Here is a 16826-nt window from a genome sequence, read left to right as displayed (position 1 = left end):
ATTAGGCCAATGTCGGTGAAAAAGCAATTGGTGATAATACATCAGTCATCTGAAAGTAATAGGTACTATTACTCGATGTATTTACTTTCAATTCCACAAATTATATGTTTGATCATTCACAGCGAAAACATTTATCCACCGTTTGCTTTGCAGCCTTGAGGATAAGTACTTGATCGCAGAAATCGTTTATTCTATTTATTTAGTCAAGTATCTGATCTCATGCCGACCGAGATAATCCTCCATGTCCATGACGCGCGTTAAAATCTTTAACGAAGAATGGCAATTTGGCCTACTACCTACCGTAAGTAATCTACGTGGGCCCATCATATCACTTCGATTATAAAGATGTGATGAAAGTATTATAAGTGGTTTGAGTCTAATTGGGTCGCACTAGTTTGTAGTGCATCCGTAAGTAAGGCTACCTGATCATGCGTGTCAACCATGGCCATTCGGAAAGCATGTGTTCACACGAAGGTCTATCGCATCGATAACAGCATTTGACGCAATCTTAAAGTCAAAAAAATTAGTTGGCTACTTCAATGGCGATGCTTCTGGGTGTATATATATAAGCTGCACTGCCTTTCCATCGAGATGACAAAATACCGCATCGTAGTTCAGCCAAGATGTGGAGCAAGGTCTTTTTCGTATGTCTGCTGTCAGGTACGTCTTTAATTCACCCGATTCACACTAACCTGATCAATATTTTTCATAATATTCAGCATGTAAGCTTTGCTTCTTTAGCACTGCAACAATCATCGTTCGGCGTTGACTTGAAATTTCGAGAATGTTCTCCAAGGATGCCGACTGCGGTGTCAAACTGGAGCAGCCCTTACTGTGTGTGCAATTCGACATACTGCGACGATGCACCACGGATATCGAGGCCCTCTGGCAGTTTCAGATCGTATGTGCTAATTTCCACGAGCAAAGACGGCCTGAGATTCAGCACTTCGACCGGGAGCTTTAGAGGGTCCGACGCGGCTCCGGGTAAGTCGATACGCTATTGTGCGAGTGTAAGACTTGCCCAGACCTGAGTGAATCTTTCGTTTAGATATCAAACCTGACGCAAGCATCACAGTCGATCCCTCTATGACATATCAAGATATTCTTGGCTTTGGTGCTGCTGCCACGGACGCCACTGGAATAAACATCAATTCCTTACCCGAAGCGGCTCAAAACGAATTTATAAGGTGCTTTGAAGACTCTGAGAAATTCCTTGGACCCACAACTGACCGTCACTTATTTTGATCAGGTCTTACTTTTCCGAGGATGGGCTTGAGTACACGATAATCCGGGTTCCGATGGCGGGTACCGACTTTTCCACCAGGCCTTACAGCTACGCAATGGTCGAGAATGACACCCTCCTTGAGTACTTTGCTCTCGCTGAGGAAGACCACCGCTTCAAGGTACGATCAGTTTCTCTTAAGAGGATACGACATCTTGGTCCGATGAATCCTAGGATGCTTTCAATCAAAATCCCAGATCCCGTTTATCCGGAGAGCCATGAAGCTCAGCAGGCGTCCCATCAACCTGCTCGCCTCGCCTTGGAGCCCATCACCATGGATGAAAGCACGGCCAACGTGGATAGGCTCGAATACTCTGAAGCGAGAATACTGGCACACGTGGGCCTTCTATTTTGCTAAGTGAGTTTTTCCCTCAAACTTTTGTCCAAGCCATGTAAATGCTACACCTCAACTTCCGCAGGTTCTTCAAGGAATACCAAGATCAAGGTCTCAACTTCTGGGCCTTGACCCCTCAGAATGAACCGTTGAACGCTTTCGGTGCTCTGCCCATAAACTCGATGGAATGGACGGTGGAGGACCAGCGTGATTGGGTAGTCAATTTCCTGGTGCCTATACTCAAGAAGACTGGCTTCGAGAACATCAATATTATACTGGTTGACGGGATGAGGCACCTGCTTCCTGAGTGGCCACAGATTTTCATGAACGACTCTTCGACGAGGAAACAGTTCGCAGGAACAGGAGTGCATTGGTACTTGGACCACAGTTACTCGGTGGACAGACTGGACGAGACCCATGATTTGTTTCCGGATAAATTTATAATCTACACCGAGTCGTGTCCAGGTATGTTCTCTTCTCCCTCGTTTCTCTCACATTTGGTCACTCGTTTTCGTACCTCACAGATTACGACGCAGATTTGGGCTCGTGGTACAGAGCCGAGCAATTCGCAGTCAGCATCATCGACACGTTAAACCACTGGGTTGTCGGGTGGTTGGATTGGAACATGGCGTTGGATGAGCGCGGTGGTCCCAACTGGAACGGAAATTTCATGGGAGCTGGTGTGATCGTCAATGGTTCGGCGGGAGAATTCTACAAGCAGCCCACCTTCTATACAATGGGCCATTTTTCAAAGTGAGTTCAATCAAGCGTTTCTCGCGCCACCCTCAGGCTACTGCTACATATATATGTATATAAGTATGCGCAGTTCTCTGCGGATAGTAAGACCCAGCGTTCGTTGTCGATCAGATACGTCCCTCCCGGCAGCGTAAGAATTGGTACATCAAACGAAGGACCATTTGAAATAAAAACGGTGGCTTTTCGAAGACCCGACAACTCAACGGCGATTGTATTTCTGAATACGTAAGTCTGAACCAATCGAACGTCGATTAGATTTTTCTCTGCAGGCAGTTCTTTCCGAAAGGAATATTTGTCAGGCTTATTCTCATCCCTGCATGCTCTTTCCCCTTACTTTTCTACCTGTTTTTCACTGATTTCATCTCTTTTTCTCTATTCCCCACAGGCATGATTCCGAGAGGATTATTTCCGTGTCGGATATCACGAAGGGGGCGATTGAGTTCAGTATTCCCGGTAAATCGATACACACTCTAATTTACTGGTAGATTGGCGAGCGAAATATGGTTTCGCAACCGCAAATCGTTTTAAACTGGAAATAACCGAAAACAAGTGTCATACATCTCGTGTTGTAAATTGAAAAAAAAAAAAAAAATCAATAAATGTAATTGTAAATTGCATTCCAACCACGTACAGAAAAATTAATTGCGATGGTAATTCACCGTATTTTATGCGCGGTAATTAGGTTTATGGAAATAATAATACGTGTGCATAAATTTTCCGATTATTAAGGACAGAAACAGCAAACAAAAAATCCAAGTGTAACAGCTCAGGTATGGGATCATGGAGTGAACGGAGAACGGGTCTGGCTCCTTTACGATCCTTGGACCTGCGTCATCTAGCCGTCGCCGTAACTGACCACTCCTCATTGCTTTGCTTGAGCAATTATAAAGTTACGTACAAAAGTTGAAAAGATACGCAATCTACAAAAACACGTATAAGAAATATATTCGCCTATAATCGTTTATCATGTGTAAATTTATTTACGTGATAAACGGTTGTGTTTGAGTTTCAAGTATAATCTGTAGACCTGGAGTGTACAAAACAAAATGACATTGTAAGCCCGTAAAAAAAAGTTGTCCATTCATTATTAAGTTTCAATTATTCCCATTATTCGGATTCGTGTTTCAAGGCAGCGCTGTAGGCGCAGTACTGGATAAAAATATCTATGAACCATCTCCCGGTATATAAAAGCGGATACGAAGTGCCGTATTTTTATCTATACTCTCCCGCGTCCAGTTTATCATAGCTTCTTAGATTTAACGCGAAGACGTTGAACTGGTCCTGAGTTTGTTTCAACAATATCACTGGTTTGTAAAAAAAAAGTTTTTTTTTCCTTCTTCTTATTATTATATGTAATTACAATATAGTTCTGGGCTACGAGCTTGAACCCGAAGAGGTGTTTCAAACTAAAAAAAGTTTTTTTTATCTGTAACAAGTTGGACGGTGATGTCAGGAGATACGCTACCGCAAAAGCCCTCGAGTTCGGACTCGTTCGCTACTTATATGCGCCATGCCGCCATTCTGTCAGTAATTTCGATGAAGAAATTATCAAATGTTCTTGAAACTATGAATAATAAAACCCTTCAACTCAAATTGTTATTAGTATTTTTTTTTTCTTTAAAAAAACTCTTAAAAATAGATATGATTTTACACCGTCCAAGCTGTACCCCCCCGTTTCAACAGAACGCTGTTTTTGTTTACAAGTTATAATCAAAAACTAATAATAGCAACAACATTCATTGAAAAAAAGTTATAGAGTTCAAAAACTTAAACATTAAAATCGTCAGAAAATCTATATACTGGTATAATTCGAGTTGTTTTCTAGATTTCTTTCTTTAAACAGGGTTAGACGATATCTTTCTTTCTCTTTCTAATAAGTCCAAACTGATTTTTTATGTACAAATACTATTTAAGTAGATTCAAGTAGTGTAAATGCAAAAACAAAACACAACAAATTCTAATTTTTGAACAATAAAAAAAAAAAAATTCAAATCATGTAATATGTACGTCACAGCAGAAAATGGAAATAGATTCGGCAGGTTAAAACCTTCGCATCTATAACATTTTTATTTGAAGGAGGATTTCGTTACAGATCTGTGTATTTGGCTTCATGACCGCACTCATAATGATAACCTCCCCACCCCGTACTCTCCCATTCATATGAGAGCGGATTTCGCCCCCACTTTAATAACTAAGGAAAATATCATACAGAGAAAATCGAGTTTCAAACTTATTCACGTTTCATACCCAAGGTGTCCTGTCGAAGTGGATGTAGTGCAGTGCCAAACTTTGTCGTATTTATTTTCTTAAACGGTGGATAAGGCGTTGAGATGAATCCGACTGCAGTTGGGCTGATATTTTGTTCTACCCTCTTCGGTTTTTACGACTTTGTTACGTGTTACCCGGAAGTTAAGCTTCTACACGTGGTAATTATTAATCGACGAGGGGGGAATTTTTCTCCCGAACCACTAATATACTGTAATGTTTGTTACAGCTATTCAGACACGGGGATAAAGTGCCTGACATAGAATTTCAAAATTATCCGCTAGACCCGTATGGAAATCATTCTTATTACCCGATTGGAAGCGGTGGTCTGACGAATGTAAGTATAACAGATATTGTTGTAAAATAATTAACATCAAAATTGTGTAGATACGTGTGCGTTTGAAGAAAAATGGACTTGCTATGTAGCAGATACTCGCTATCGGATCTGTGACCGGTTAAAAATACTCTTTGGAATGTAAATGATTTCGGACGGTATAATTTGTGCTTAGCCCTAGGATTTATTTTATCGGCTATGTAAACAGAGTTAATCATGGAAATGAGATATACGTCTTTACTTCGGGCCGGTCACATCTTAAACAGGATGAAGGCAGATAGATACGCGATGAGTCCAAAGTATATCGACCATGTGAATATTGGACTCAGATCTCTGAATAAATTTGCGATGCCGAAAATGACGTGTGAAATTTTTACGATCAAACGTGCCTCACTACACCATTAAAATATTTTCCGAATTGAAATTTTATAACGATGAATCGTTTTCCTGACTTAAGGCCAATTGCCTAAACAATTTTATGTTCTTAGTCACGTCGATTTTGTTACAATAGAGGAGATCCAACAATATTGGGTGTGGTTCAGTGTAGGAATTTAACTGGCAGGTACAAAATTAACTTTGCTGAATGTATAAGTACATGAATTCTGAATATTGACAGGCATCTTGATGTTTAGATTTTATTTAAATTAATTATGAATAAAAGCTGTGAAACCGATTACATTAATCACCCACCCATCAATTGAATGTTCCTTTCATAGTTTATGTGCAAGGTTTGTGAATAGTTTAAAAAATTTCACAGAAACGCCGCTTAATTTTAAGTTCTTCTGACGTCTTATATAAGACAGGTGCGTTAGCCACACAAGGCGTGATTGAATGTAGGAGTATAAGCTGTACTAATAAGCATTTTCTACGTCTCCGCACTCCTCATTGTTCCAAAATTTGCCTACAGGCACTGCTACTTTTTATTAACGAAAAAGCGCGCCAACATTACAAGCGTATTCAAGTTGCGTTGATTGTATTCAGAGTTATGCTAGTATATTTTGGTATTTCCAAGTATACCCAGCTATATCCGGATGGAACGCACGTATAGATAGTATAGATAAAGTCCAAGTGACCGTCTGAAATACGTATACTAATCCAAAACTATGATATTTACGGATAACATACAGATTTTAAACGGTCGTTTAGACTTTGTCAATACGTGTGCTCCATAATCTGGGTATACAGCAGCACAAAGCACATTGTCTGCATAATATTAATTTTAGGTTTTAATGAAAATTCCAACTCGTTTTTCAAACGCTGTTGCAGGATGGAAAAATGCGCGAGTACAAGATAGGCAAAATGCTTCGTGATCGATACAACGATTTCTTTGGTCCGAATTATTTGCCGGATGAGATTTACGCAAGATCAACAGCTTTGCATAGGACTCAGATGTCTCTTCAGCTGGTACTAGCAGGCCTCTTTCCCCCCATCGGCCAGCAGATTTGGAACCCGGATTTACCGTGGCAGCCTGTGTCAGTGTTTTCCGAAAACATCAACGAAGATTTCCTCTTGTTTCCACAAGATTGTTCCATGTATGTATATTACGTTCTCATTGTCAGCCAAATCCAAGCTTTGATTTATAACAGTCGCACTCGCTAATTTACGTCTTCACAGGTACCAGAAGGCGTACAGGAATTTCCTGCAGTCAAAAGAAGCCCGACAGCAAATCAATAAGTACAACAGCATTCTGGCCTACCTAACGAAGCACACGGGAAAAACGGTCGACACAACTTCCGCTACCTATTACCTGTACAATTTGCTCAAGGAAGAGGTAATTAGGCTATTTACTGCTTTATTTCGCAAATTCATGCGTTTTACGGCGTGCTTAGGAATTGCAAGGTCTGACGTTGCCGAGTTGGTCTTCCGAGGTCTACCCGTTTCCCATGATGAACATTACCATCCTGAGCTTCGACCATAGGTCATACACTACACAGTTGAAGCGTTTGAACGGGGGTGAGAGATTATTTACCCATTGGCAATTCTCTCGATATTAAGGGTAACCGTTGTTGATGTTTGTTGGAACTTGCAGGTGTTTTGCTCAAACGGATCACCGGCGACATGCAAGACCTCAGAAGCGGTTGCCTCAAGCCTCGAGAAAGGAAAGCGTTCTTTTACAGCGCACATGAAAATAACGTGGCTGCCATGGCGCGTACCCTCGGTACAAACGTTCCCCAACTACCCGCGTACGGATCGACGATCATCTTCGAAACCCTTCAAGATCGTGACAAGGATGACGAGTACTTTGTCCGGGTAAGCGATCATTTTCCGTCTAGTTTACACCACCAATAAACTGACCACAGAGACCCGAGCCTGGAGATGTGTGGCCGCGTGGTAATGGAAACACGAGTTCCCTTGATAGCCCCAGCAGGCACGGTGCTTTCCAACTTTTAATCCTGATTCAATTCCGTTTCAGGTTCTCCACTACACAGGAGTTACCGAAAAATTAATTACACAGACCATTCCCGGATGTTCCGAGGTCTGCCCGCTCGATGAATTCCTCAAACTTTTGCGGGATGTAATTCCAGACCAGACCGAGTATTGCCATGGCGGTAACATTCCGACATCTGGTTCAAGCTCCTTCCCGAATAATATATTGCGCCTCGCCGTTCTGGCGATAATTATCAGACTGCATTCCGACTAAGCTTGCGGTTAAACGTTCTCTGACCCAGTTAACGCATGGTAATTTTCGCTATAACCATGTGCTTATTATAATCATTTTCCGTCGCGTACGTCAATTTTATTTTCTTCGTGTCATGAATTATTTACACACAAGTCTTTCAGGTACATTTCCTTTTCCATTTCTGACTGATATGAGAGCAGGTAAAAGTCAAAAGTAATCTGGCAGACAAATAAAAAATCCAGACAAGGCTTTGTTCTATCCGTTGATCGAGGTTCAACCATTTAATTAAGATCTGAACGTCCTCCAAGGTAATCCATCTGCATCCTGACCAGAATGACGATTATTCGCGATACTGCTTTCATATGTCGGTAGGCTTTGATCGAATTGCACTTGATGAGGCGTATTTTTTTTATTAATCAGTGCAGAACACCCTTACTTTTCATCATTTCGCTGTAAAGTAGTTGGCAGTAGGATCCTGAGGCATATATTCTTCGGTACAAGTTTCCGCAACGTCCTTTCGGATTGTTCAATTTGCCTGGTATGAGCCATCGAGACGGTCCACTCACTGTCAGCGTGTCCGACTGTACTTGACGACTTCAACGACGTGACGATAATTTTTGTTAGTTCTGTGTAATAATATAATTGGTCAGGCACGGTATATGTATAGCGGCGCAAACGGCAAAACAATAAACAAAGTTGACTGTTTTCGCGCACGGACCCTGACCTTCTCTTTCTCCTGCTCCGGCGCTCGTTTTTTGTTTCCTTCCCTTTCCCTTTGCGGCCGGCAAATGCATGCATAAGAAAAGAGGAACGCAACACGCATCGGCCGCAGAGCAACGAAAGGGAGACGAATGCGCGCGCAAGCTATCGGAGGGAATGAAACAGCTGTTTTAACAATCGTAGAGTCATCTGGCGGAGCGCGGTCACATCGTTGAAAGACGTCAGGGTGAGTGAGATTCAGGTATCCTGGAAAATCGGGCCTGGCAGAGGACTGAGCGAGGTGTAACGTGCACGGTGCACAAAGTGTTAGTTGATTAGACCAACGACAAATCGCGTCTCGCGTTGCGTGCAGTACCCGTGTTTTAAAGATGGCCGCTGGATGTTGTGGAACGAAAAAGCAAAAGTTAAACAACTCGTTGAGCATACCGTGTAACGGCACATCCTCCCTGCAAAATGGTCTACGAAACGGAATTATCGCTCATCCGGAGATGTGCTTCTTCTGCTTTGACGTCCTTTATTGTCAGCTCCATCAACTCGATCCTCCAAAAACGCCAAACTTCAGCAATGATGCATTGTGAGTATCTCTCTTTTCTCCCCCTTCCTCCCTCCCACCGCCACCCTCCTCTACCGTCGCACTGATGCTTTTTCCCGCCGCCTCTACCCCCACCCCGACTCACTCTTCCTCTTCTCTCTCCCTCTCCCTCCTAATTCTCCTCTAAACGCGGCGTTTTCTTTGTTGTGTATTATGATCGTCCTCCTTTGTTGTCCTCCTAGTAACAAAACTTTAAAAATTTTCTTTATCATCCCTCTCGAAACACCGAAAACATGCTAGACGCGTATTTTTGATCGGTTTCATTGTATGTTATTTTTTCTAATCTTTTTTCAGAATTTTCCTTCTCAAATTGAATTTATCTTTTAAGGATGTATGATTGGCCAAAAATCTATACTCTTTCGTAGTTTTACTAAAATGGATTTATACATGGAGTATTTATCAAATGATTGTATTTGTAATCTGTGAAAATTTCAAAATATTGGAATCTTAAACAAAGGCTCGGACATATTGATGTTTCGTTTTGAATGCTTTCCAAATCATTAGAAACCTTTTAGATTCGTTTGTTCTCAATTTACAGTGGCATAATTTATTTGGAAGTTTTTTTTTTAGATATTTACTGACACACTTTGTTGTTTATCATGCGAGCATGAAATTCTCAAGTTTACAACGTTGCACCGAAATTGATAAAAAAATTACAATACTCGATTGATTACAGATAAGAAAAGTAAATCTGTTTCAGCAACGCTGCAAGAAACAGTCTTCTGAACAAATTGAGTAATTGTTGAGCAAACTCTAATAACTACCAGATTTCGAAAAGTTTTAAAGCAATTCAAAACGAAGCATTGATGTCTAAACTTTTATATACAATACCAATATTTTTCATTTTCGCATATTCGAAGAGATCTTTATAGCTCTTGAACATGATAATTTGATGAGTACTCAATATGTGAGTATCTAATAACAAAACTTTTGTAAAATGTTGATTTTTAGCTTGCCAAACTTACAGACGAGTTTTTTTGGGGGACTTTTTTCCTTTCATTTTTACAGTTAATTCAAAATTATCATGTACAAGATTGCGATCACATAATCAAAACTGACACCGTGTAATTCTTTACGAAGATACGAAGGCTGCTTTGTGTTGATGTTCTACGTTGATAAATGAGGGCCCGCCTGTCTATGAAGCAGCATATAATTGAATAATTAACTAAGACCACAATTGCAGCCCGTTATTTGTGACATGGGCTATTGGAAAGGACAAACGATTGAGGGGCTGCATTGGCACTTTCAACGCGATGCACCTTCATGCTGGACTCCGTGAATACGCAGCGACTAGGTAAACAGCCCTTTTTTTTCTACCTGTCAGCATTGCCCTGATACCCAGCTTACATCGACCTTTTTTGCTATTTCAGTGCCTTCAAGGATTCACGCTTTAATCCCATTACACGAGACGAACTTCCTCGCCTACACGTCAGCGTCTCGATTCTTCGTCATTTTGAAGACGGTGCAGACTATCTTGATTGGGAAGTCGGTGTTCACGGTATTAGGATTGAGTTTCACAACGAAAAGGGCAACAAGCGCACTGCCACTTATTTACCTGAAGTAGCCACTGAACAAGGTTTGTACCATTTTCCAACATATCAGTTAAGCAGTAGAATCTACTTTTGCAAAGCTTTAATTTAAAAGAAAATTACACTCTACTATCGAAGTCGTTGCACAATCTGAAGAAAGAAAAACAGTGAATCAATAAAAGCAATAGACTCATTGGGATTGTTCAATTTTTCAAAACCCAGGTTGGGACCAAATACAAACAATCGACTCGTTGTTGCGGAAAGGGGGCTTCAAGGGAGTGGTGACGCCGGATATTAGGAGAAACTTGAAGCTAACTCGATACAGGAGCGAAAAGGTCTCTGTGAGCTATCAAGACTACATGAGTCATTGGCATAGCCAGCAATGCTAGCAGCTGGCCCGGAGTCCTTCGCAGGGACTCCCGCCTCGTTACCACCAACCAGACATTGACTATCGGTACAGAAACTCTGACCCAAGTTGTTATCGCGCCTCTCAGACTCAGCGCGATCCTTCGATCCAGCAAACGCCTAGCAATTACACAACAATCCCTCAGCACACCTTAGTCATGGTACAACCGAGCCACCCGTCGTCTTTCATTCATCCGATTCCGCAAACGCAGGTTCCACCGGCGTTGATACCGGTACAGAGTTACCCACCGTTTTGGTGGAATAGACACGGTCCACCGCCCTTCCAGCAACCCCATTCGTCGCAAAATTCGCGCGATTTTTACTGCCAATCGCAGGGTACCTATGAACACGGTGTGCGCAAGCGAAAATGACATCAGTGGCAATTATTGCGTGCAACTTTTCACTGTTTCAAATGGTGCCTGTTATACTTCGTATGCTTTAGCATACACAGTCTGCCATTCATGATACCTTATAGTCCTCCTTGAGGATGCGTATTATTATTGGAGAGTAAACCTTTGTCATACGGTAGGGGAAAAATTTTCAACGTCGTCATTTGTCAGACAGTGTCGACTGATTGAAGAAAGTAATTCAATTTTTTCCATGATACTGTTGTTTTGCTGTCTTCTTTAGTTCGTTCTTTACTGCCTTTGATAATATAGCTCTCGATTAATTGCGAGCTGAGTTGTGTGTCAAAATTGTATATATATATACAATTATATATATATATATATATATATATATTAATGCTCCAGTCGCGATGATGTTGTGATCTGAAAATGAATAATTTTGTCGTATTATTCTGTCCGAGACTGTATTAAAAATGAATATATATATATATATATATATATATTTGAAAAAAAAAATAAATAATAAATAATAAAATATTGAAAACTTTACAGCAATATTAGAGCATCTAGTTGAATAGCGATAATGCTAAAGTTCATATTCTAGCTCGCAAATCTTTGATTCAAAATTGAAATAAAATCCCTATCCTTCCTATCTCTCTGTTAAATACGTTTAATTAAATGAAATTGAAAGAAAAAACATTACTAAAATTGAGGCAGAAGTTTTTACCAGAGTGTTTTTGAATCTTATGAATATTCACACACCTGTACTTATCATTATCCGTTTGTTTTTCGGTGTTTCGGTATATATCAATTTAGTGGATGAACCAAACAGTTTCACCAAAGCATAAAGAAAAACCTGTGCACAATTAATTCAAATAAGCGACCGTGAAATTCAGTTTATTATTGAATCCTCGAAATTATATAGGCTCTCCATCGCGATGCCAACTTTTCTGTTATTATTAACCATAATTGAACATAGAAAAAAAAAGAATAAATAAAAAATTAAAATAGGCAAATAATAGAAAAATATATATTAAAAAAATTGTAGTTAATAATCTTCCCTTATATTGACGGTATGAAAAAACAAAAAGTGTCTCGATACTTCGTGCTGAGTTACTTATAAAATTCAGACAGATTAAAATATACAAAAGTGGTTACAGATCACGCCAGATGCAAAATCTATCGTAATTGCAATGTTACAAATCCTGATATCACAAACACGTTACCATCATAACTAAAAGTAAGATATGTGCGTAATACATCTTTTTTCTCAGTTTGTATTTCATTGCTATTTTTTATTTTCGTTTTTTTGGAAATGGAGACTTGTTTTTCACTGTTAATTGCCATGTAACTATTATTCAATGATACTTTTTCCCTCGTCTGACCACGATTACCTGTCAATGTCTCAATATTTCATCGAGATGAGTTTAACCTATGCAATTTATACAAAGTGATCAGTTTCAATGAGGTCAACCATCGAACGTAAACATATCAAAGATGATGACTGTGTATAAACAATTAGGATACATTCAGAGTATAAAATGTGAATAGAAAATTGACAAAATTGACAAAACGTAATGCGATGAGGGGCAGTTAGACGTGTCTTGTATCTGGATACACAATTACTGCAAATAAGTATGTTGAGAGTGATCCACATTGTATATCTGTAATAAGAATAATAATGATAACAAACAATAAATCTAAAATGTATGTTAAAACGATTAACCTTAAGGGAAGGCGCATAAAAAGCCTAATAAATGACGATCTCATTGTGATTTTGATTGCTCTGTGATTAATGTTGACGTCATACATATATGTACAACTTTGTAACATTCGATGCATCGAGTGCTTGATAATAGTATAGACTTGTTGTATATTTTATTTTTGATTTTTAAAAAAATTTTCTCACTTTCAAATATTTGACTGACAAGTAAGCTCAGCTCAGATTAAATATCCAGAAAAATGCACGCCGGTATCTTTCCCACCAAAGCGATTTAGTGTCATCCTTAATTCGCGGTAAATTGACTTAAAACGCAAATACGTATGCGATACGCAATCCACAAACCTTTGAATACCGCGTGGTTGACCGAATACTCTGTGAATAAAAACAGATATATAAGCTTGTAGATATATATGCCTGATTTATTTCGTGCATTGTATGCAGCTATTGTACATAAGATGGTTCGGAACAAATTAATATCAAAGCCCTATTATAGAGCGTTTTTCGTTAAAAAAATTTTTTGTTGTTAATCAGGTGATTAACCATGTACTTTGGCAGAATTTTCAATGAAATTCTTCCACTTTTTCATGACTCCTTAGCTTTACTTAGATCATCCAGCCCAATGAGGTAGCTGGTTTAATTCACTGCCAATTTATTCATTGTTGTTTCTAGAGTTTGCTAATAATAATGATAATAATTAATTAATTAATTAATCAAATTATAACATTCATGTTGTTGAATTTCGTTTAATATTAATCTATTATAGTAGATTATTATAATATACTGTATACTCTTATATTGTCATAAGTTGCCAGCTATGCAACAAATTGCTATCGTTTTATTTGAGAAAAAGTCTTTTGGGTTGAACGTTATCTACAAATTTGCTATTTAAATCCACTTCATTATTCAGCTTTGAAAATTCGTGAAAGAAGCATTCAACAATGTCGGAAAAGATATGTAGGTGATTTGAAAGTGACGATCGCGTCATCTCTCGATACCAGATTCACACATATGGTAATAAAATTTGAATATTCCAAATACACCTAATCTTTTCAATTGTTCAAAAAATTTACGGTTATTAATGAAATGCAATAATCTTCAACGAAAAATTATACATTACCGCGAGCAGCTCCTTATTTGATATTCTAATAAATTGTAAATAGGAGAACAAACAAAGAAATCATTATGTGCCTAGATGTGTGGTTTACATTAAATCGAACAATTGATTACAAAAGCGATTGAAAACAGATTATAGTTACTTTAGGTGTTCAATGAGTAGTAGTGAAAAAATATTTGACAGGGAGAAAGAATTGAAAAAAGAAAAGACGAAAAAAATATAGACGTAAACAAATAATAATATTAATAATATTGTGAGCAACTTCTAGTTTATAATTAAACATGAAAATGTATGGAATTGCAAAATAAATATTAAATTTTCTATATCATATAGTACAATTTATTTAGACTATCAATCTTTATAATTTACAAATGCCATAGCCCACCTGAGTCTTCTCGTCGCATGCTTCAACATTCGCTTTGAGGGATATTTGTACACAGTGAACATTTGTGACCGAATATTCTCACACACACTCCAATACTACCGAAGTACATATATGTAATAAAAAACTATACCCAATTGATCTGGGTACATGTATTACAGAGGATAAGAGCACGGCAACAATGCGAGTTGCATTCACCTATGATTGCTTATTGTCGTTAAACAAATGGACTGTTATCATAAACTTTCTCAGCTTCCAACAGTTGTTGCTTCACGTAGTAGTAAGACGTTATTTCCAATCGAGTAATACACGATCCTAAAAATAATTGTCCAATTGCTATAATTGATAGTTGCAGATTGATTGGACGAGTAAATTTTCTCAGGACTGATATCAGACCCCAAAAATCGTTCGTTATATTAGGCAGTCTGTAAGTCGCATATCGCGTCGCAAGCTGTAAGAAAAAGTAAGGATCAAATTACATATCGCACAGAAAAATGTGCTTCAAATTCCTGTAATTGAATCCCTACATACGTTACTTCGAACGTGTTTGAGAAACAGTGACTTCACTACCTACCAAAACACTTCCCATTGGACCTAGCGTCATTGGATAGAGAAAGCCGACTGTAAATTGCAGCAAGGCTGCTCTTGTCTCAAGGCACAGTAGGCACTTCTTTCTTTCGAGAAGTATATCCCTTGTGACGAACTAGAAGCGAAAAGAATATCGCTGTGATAAAATAAAATGAGGAACATACGAACATCTTGGGTATATGTTTCCAGCAGCGATCTGGCAATGAGAGTGTTGAATTTGATTAAAAGATAGATTATCATATACTGCATATAGTGCATTTGATTCTAGAAGAAATGCTAATAGTGGTTTTCCCCGTCAAAGTCTTACCAGTTTGTGTGCTAAGGTAGCTGCTATACCAGGCAACACAATAATGGGCAAATAGGTAGCTGCACTTCCAATTTTCATCAATTTCATTTTTCTTCTATAATGGGCATTGACGTAAATACCAGCTACTGCAGCAGTAATACTAAGAATGCCAATTCCACTGCGAAGCGGCCATCTAAAGGGTTAGGCGATTGTCGCATTACGTTACAATGGATTTGATTAAATCCTAGATGACAACTCTTGAATATCAAGAAAATAAGACGACTACATGAAAATGATTAAGTTGAATTTAGTAACGTTACTATTATGAAGTATTGATGAGAGATTAATATTCTGCAAGTTTAGAATGTTTTTAAATTCTAAGTCAAGTTTGGAATCCCAAGTATTTTTGCTGGATTATAATTTAGTGAATTTTAGAAAATTCTAAAAGTGCAAAGAAATGGGATTTCGTAATAATTCATATTTTCATTGACGTTAAAAACTTCAACTTAGTGAAAAACTGTTTTCTAACCTATTTTTAGGTTATGTTACGTTGGGTTGAGACTTACACCTCTAATTGGTTCGGCCAGTGCCGCAGCATGTCGACTTGATGTCGCAAAGCTTCGTTTTTGTTCAAAGGCACGGCGTCTGTAGGCAACGGACCTGTTTGTTTTACCAAAGCCATAATCCGGGGAAATTACGACCCGCTGCTGCGGACGCCGGTATCTACACGTGAATCTTCGCGTCGTCTGCTGACTTACAGCATTTTCCGCACTGATTTTCCGAACAATCTTTTCAGTGGTTGCAATCAGTGCGAATCACGTGGTTTTCGTCCAATGGCGAATGAATTCTAAAGAACCCGCTCTCAGTGCAGCCGTTCGAAAAATTACAGTAACGACCTGCGGTATTAATCAGCTCGAAAACGACAATTTGCAGTTGATTTTGAAAAGTTCAAGACAAGTTCTTGTAGCAAAATTGTAGTGACCGCAAGAGAGTCCTATGCACCCTTACCATAGTTCTTAGACCAATACAGACGTACACAGTTACGATCATACGTGCAAGATTCTCATATTATTAGTTCTTACACGCCACATTGCCTGTTATTTTATCAACCAAGCTCATATCTATGAAGTATTAAGCAGCGTATATACAATTTTCACACGTCACCGTTATATCTTCCAAAAATCATGTACAGTTCACAATCAGAGAAGCCCTTATTCTCAGAACTAAGGATAGCACCTTTGTTTTAATGACGATGTAATCAATTAATGCTTCACCGTTTGCTTCTCTGAACCAATCGTTCCGTGCTAATACTCCGCCAAGACACTACTCACTAACCAGATGTCTTGCTCTCAAGTAATCAATTAGCATCAACCAATCATTTTAGACCCACGAAAAAACGCGACTTTTTTCGAACTCTTCCTACGTTGATGCATGTCAGCATGACGTTCTAAATTCCAATTTTCCCGGAATTTTGCACGGAAAATGCGGGAGAAATGTGGCAAAAAAAATAAATGGATGTATGATATGGGGAAAGTCGTGTACTGTATAA

The 16826-nt window shown here is 38.9% G+C and overlaps 3 protein-coding genes and 1 long non-coding RNA gene across 6 annotated transcripts; 2 read left to right on the top strand and 2 right to left on the bottom strand.

Moving 5' to 3' along the window:
• Positions 1–577: 577 nt before the first annotated feature.
• On the top strand, positions 578–4974 carry LOC124215905 (lysosomal acid glucosylceramidase-like). Of its 3 annotated transcripts, XM_046619820.2 has the most exons (11): positions 578–660; positions 742–984; positions 1049–1187; positions 1250–1403; positions 1480–1640; positions 1702–2081; positions 2141–2369; positions 2484–2597; positions 2758–2825; positions 3102–3679; positions 4867–4974. In XM_046619820.2, exons 1-10 carry the CDS (start codon positions 624–626, stop codon positions 3209–3211), a joined length of 1635 nt encoding a protein of 544 aa, XP_046475776.2. In that variant the 5' UTR covers positions 578–623; the 3' UTR covers positions 3212–3679; positions 4867–4974. The 3 variants fall into 3 exon arrangements, with proteins under 3 accessions (XP_046475776.2, XP_068991036.1, XP_068991035.1); XM_069134935.1 differs by lacking the exons at positions 3102–3679; positions 4867–4974 and having other exon boundaries at positions 2443–2597; XM_069134934.1 differs by lacking the exons at positions 3102–3679; positions 4867–4974 and having other exon boundaries at positions 2434–2597.
• On the bottom strand, positions 3961–8885 carry LOC124215911 (uncharacterized). Its single transcript, XR_006882476.2, has 2 exons — positions 8316–8885; positions 3961–8217 (listed from the first exon to the last, which is right to left on the bottom strand). It is a non-coding gene; the product is annotated as an uncharacterized lncRNA (long non-coding RNA).
• On the top strand, positions 8451–13999 carry LOC124215908 (nuclear protein AMMECR1). Its single transcript, XM_046619826.2, has 4 exons — positions 8451–8885; positions 10087–10197; positions 10274–10479; positions 10655–13999. The coding sequence occupies exons 1-4, from the start codon at positions 8680–8682 to the stop codon at positions 10819–10821; spliced, it is 690 nt and encodes a 229-aa protein (XP_046475782.1). The 5' UTR covers positions 8451–8679; the 3' UTR covers positions 10822–13999.
• Positions 12525–16656, bottom strand: LOC124215909 (transmembrane protein 126A). The gene is made up of 4 exons (XM_046619827.2): positions 15844–16656; positions 15299–15470; positions 14978–15106; positions 12525–14854 (listed from the first exon to the last, which is right to left on the bottom strand). The coding sequence occupies exons 1-4, from the start codon at positions 15957–15959 to the stop codon at positions 14621–14623; spliced, it is 651 nt and encodes a 216-aa protein (XP_046475783.1). The 5' UTR covers positions 15960–16656; the 3' UTR covers positions 12525–14620.
• Positions 16657–16826: the final 170 nt, after the last annotated feature.

Source organism: Neodiprion pinetum, chromosome 4 (genome assembly GCF_021155775.2).
Source record: "Neodiprion pinetum isolate iyNeoPine1 chromosome 4, iyNeoPine1.2, whole genome shotgun sequence".
Lineage (NCBI taxonomy): Eukaryota > Metazoa > Arthropoda > Insecta > Hymenoptera > Diprionidae > Neodiprion > Neodiprion pinetum.
The sequence above is the reverse complement of the archived record's forward strand: the minus strand, read 5'-3'. Positions and strand labels throughout refer to the sequence as shown.

Coding starts and splice junctions, on each gene's coding strand:
- LOC124215908 (XM_046619826.2), top strand. CDS start 8,680: ATGGCCGCTGGATGTTGTGGAACGAAAAAGCAAAAGTTAAACAACTCG. Junction 8,886..10,086: donor AACTTCAGCAATGATGCATT/GTGAGTATCTCT, acceptor CCACAATTGCAG/CCCGTTATTTGTGACATGGG. Junction 10,480..10,654: donor TGAAGTAGCCACTGAACAAG/GTTTGTACCATT, acceptor TTCAAAACCCAG/GTTGGGACCAAATACAAACA.
- LOC124215905 (XM_046619820.2), top strand. CDS start 624: ATGTGGAGCAAGGTCTTTTTCGTATGTCTGCTGTCAG. Junction 661..741: donor TTTCGTATGTCTGCTGTCAG/GTACGTCTTTAA, acceptor TTGCTTCTTTAG/CACTGCAACAATCATCGTTC. Junction 2,082..2,140: donor CTACACCGAGTCGTGTCCAG/GTATGTTCTCTT, acceptor CGTACCTCACAG/ATTACGACGCAGATTTGGGC.
- LOC124215909 (XM_046619827.2), bottom strand. CDS start 15,959: ATGGCTTTGGTAAAACAAACAGGTCCGTTGCCTACAGACGCCGTGCCT. Junction 15,107..15,298: donor CTACCTTAGCACACAAACTG/GTAAGACTTTGA, acceptor TTTCGCTTCTAG/TTCGTCACAAGGGATATACT. Junction 14,855..14,977: donor GTCCAATGGGAAGTGTTTTG/GTAGGTAGTGAA, acceptor TTTTTCTTACAG/CTTGCGACGCGATATGCGAC.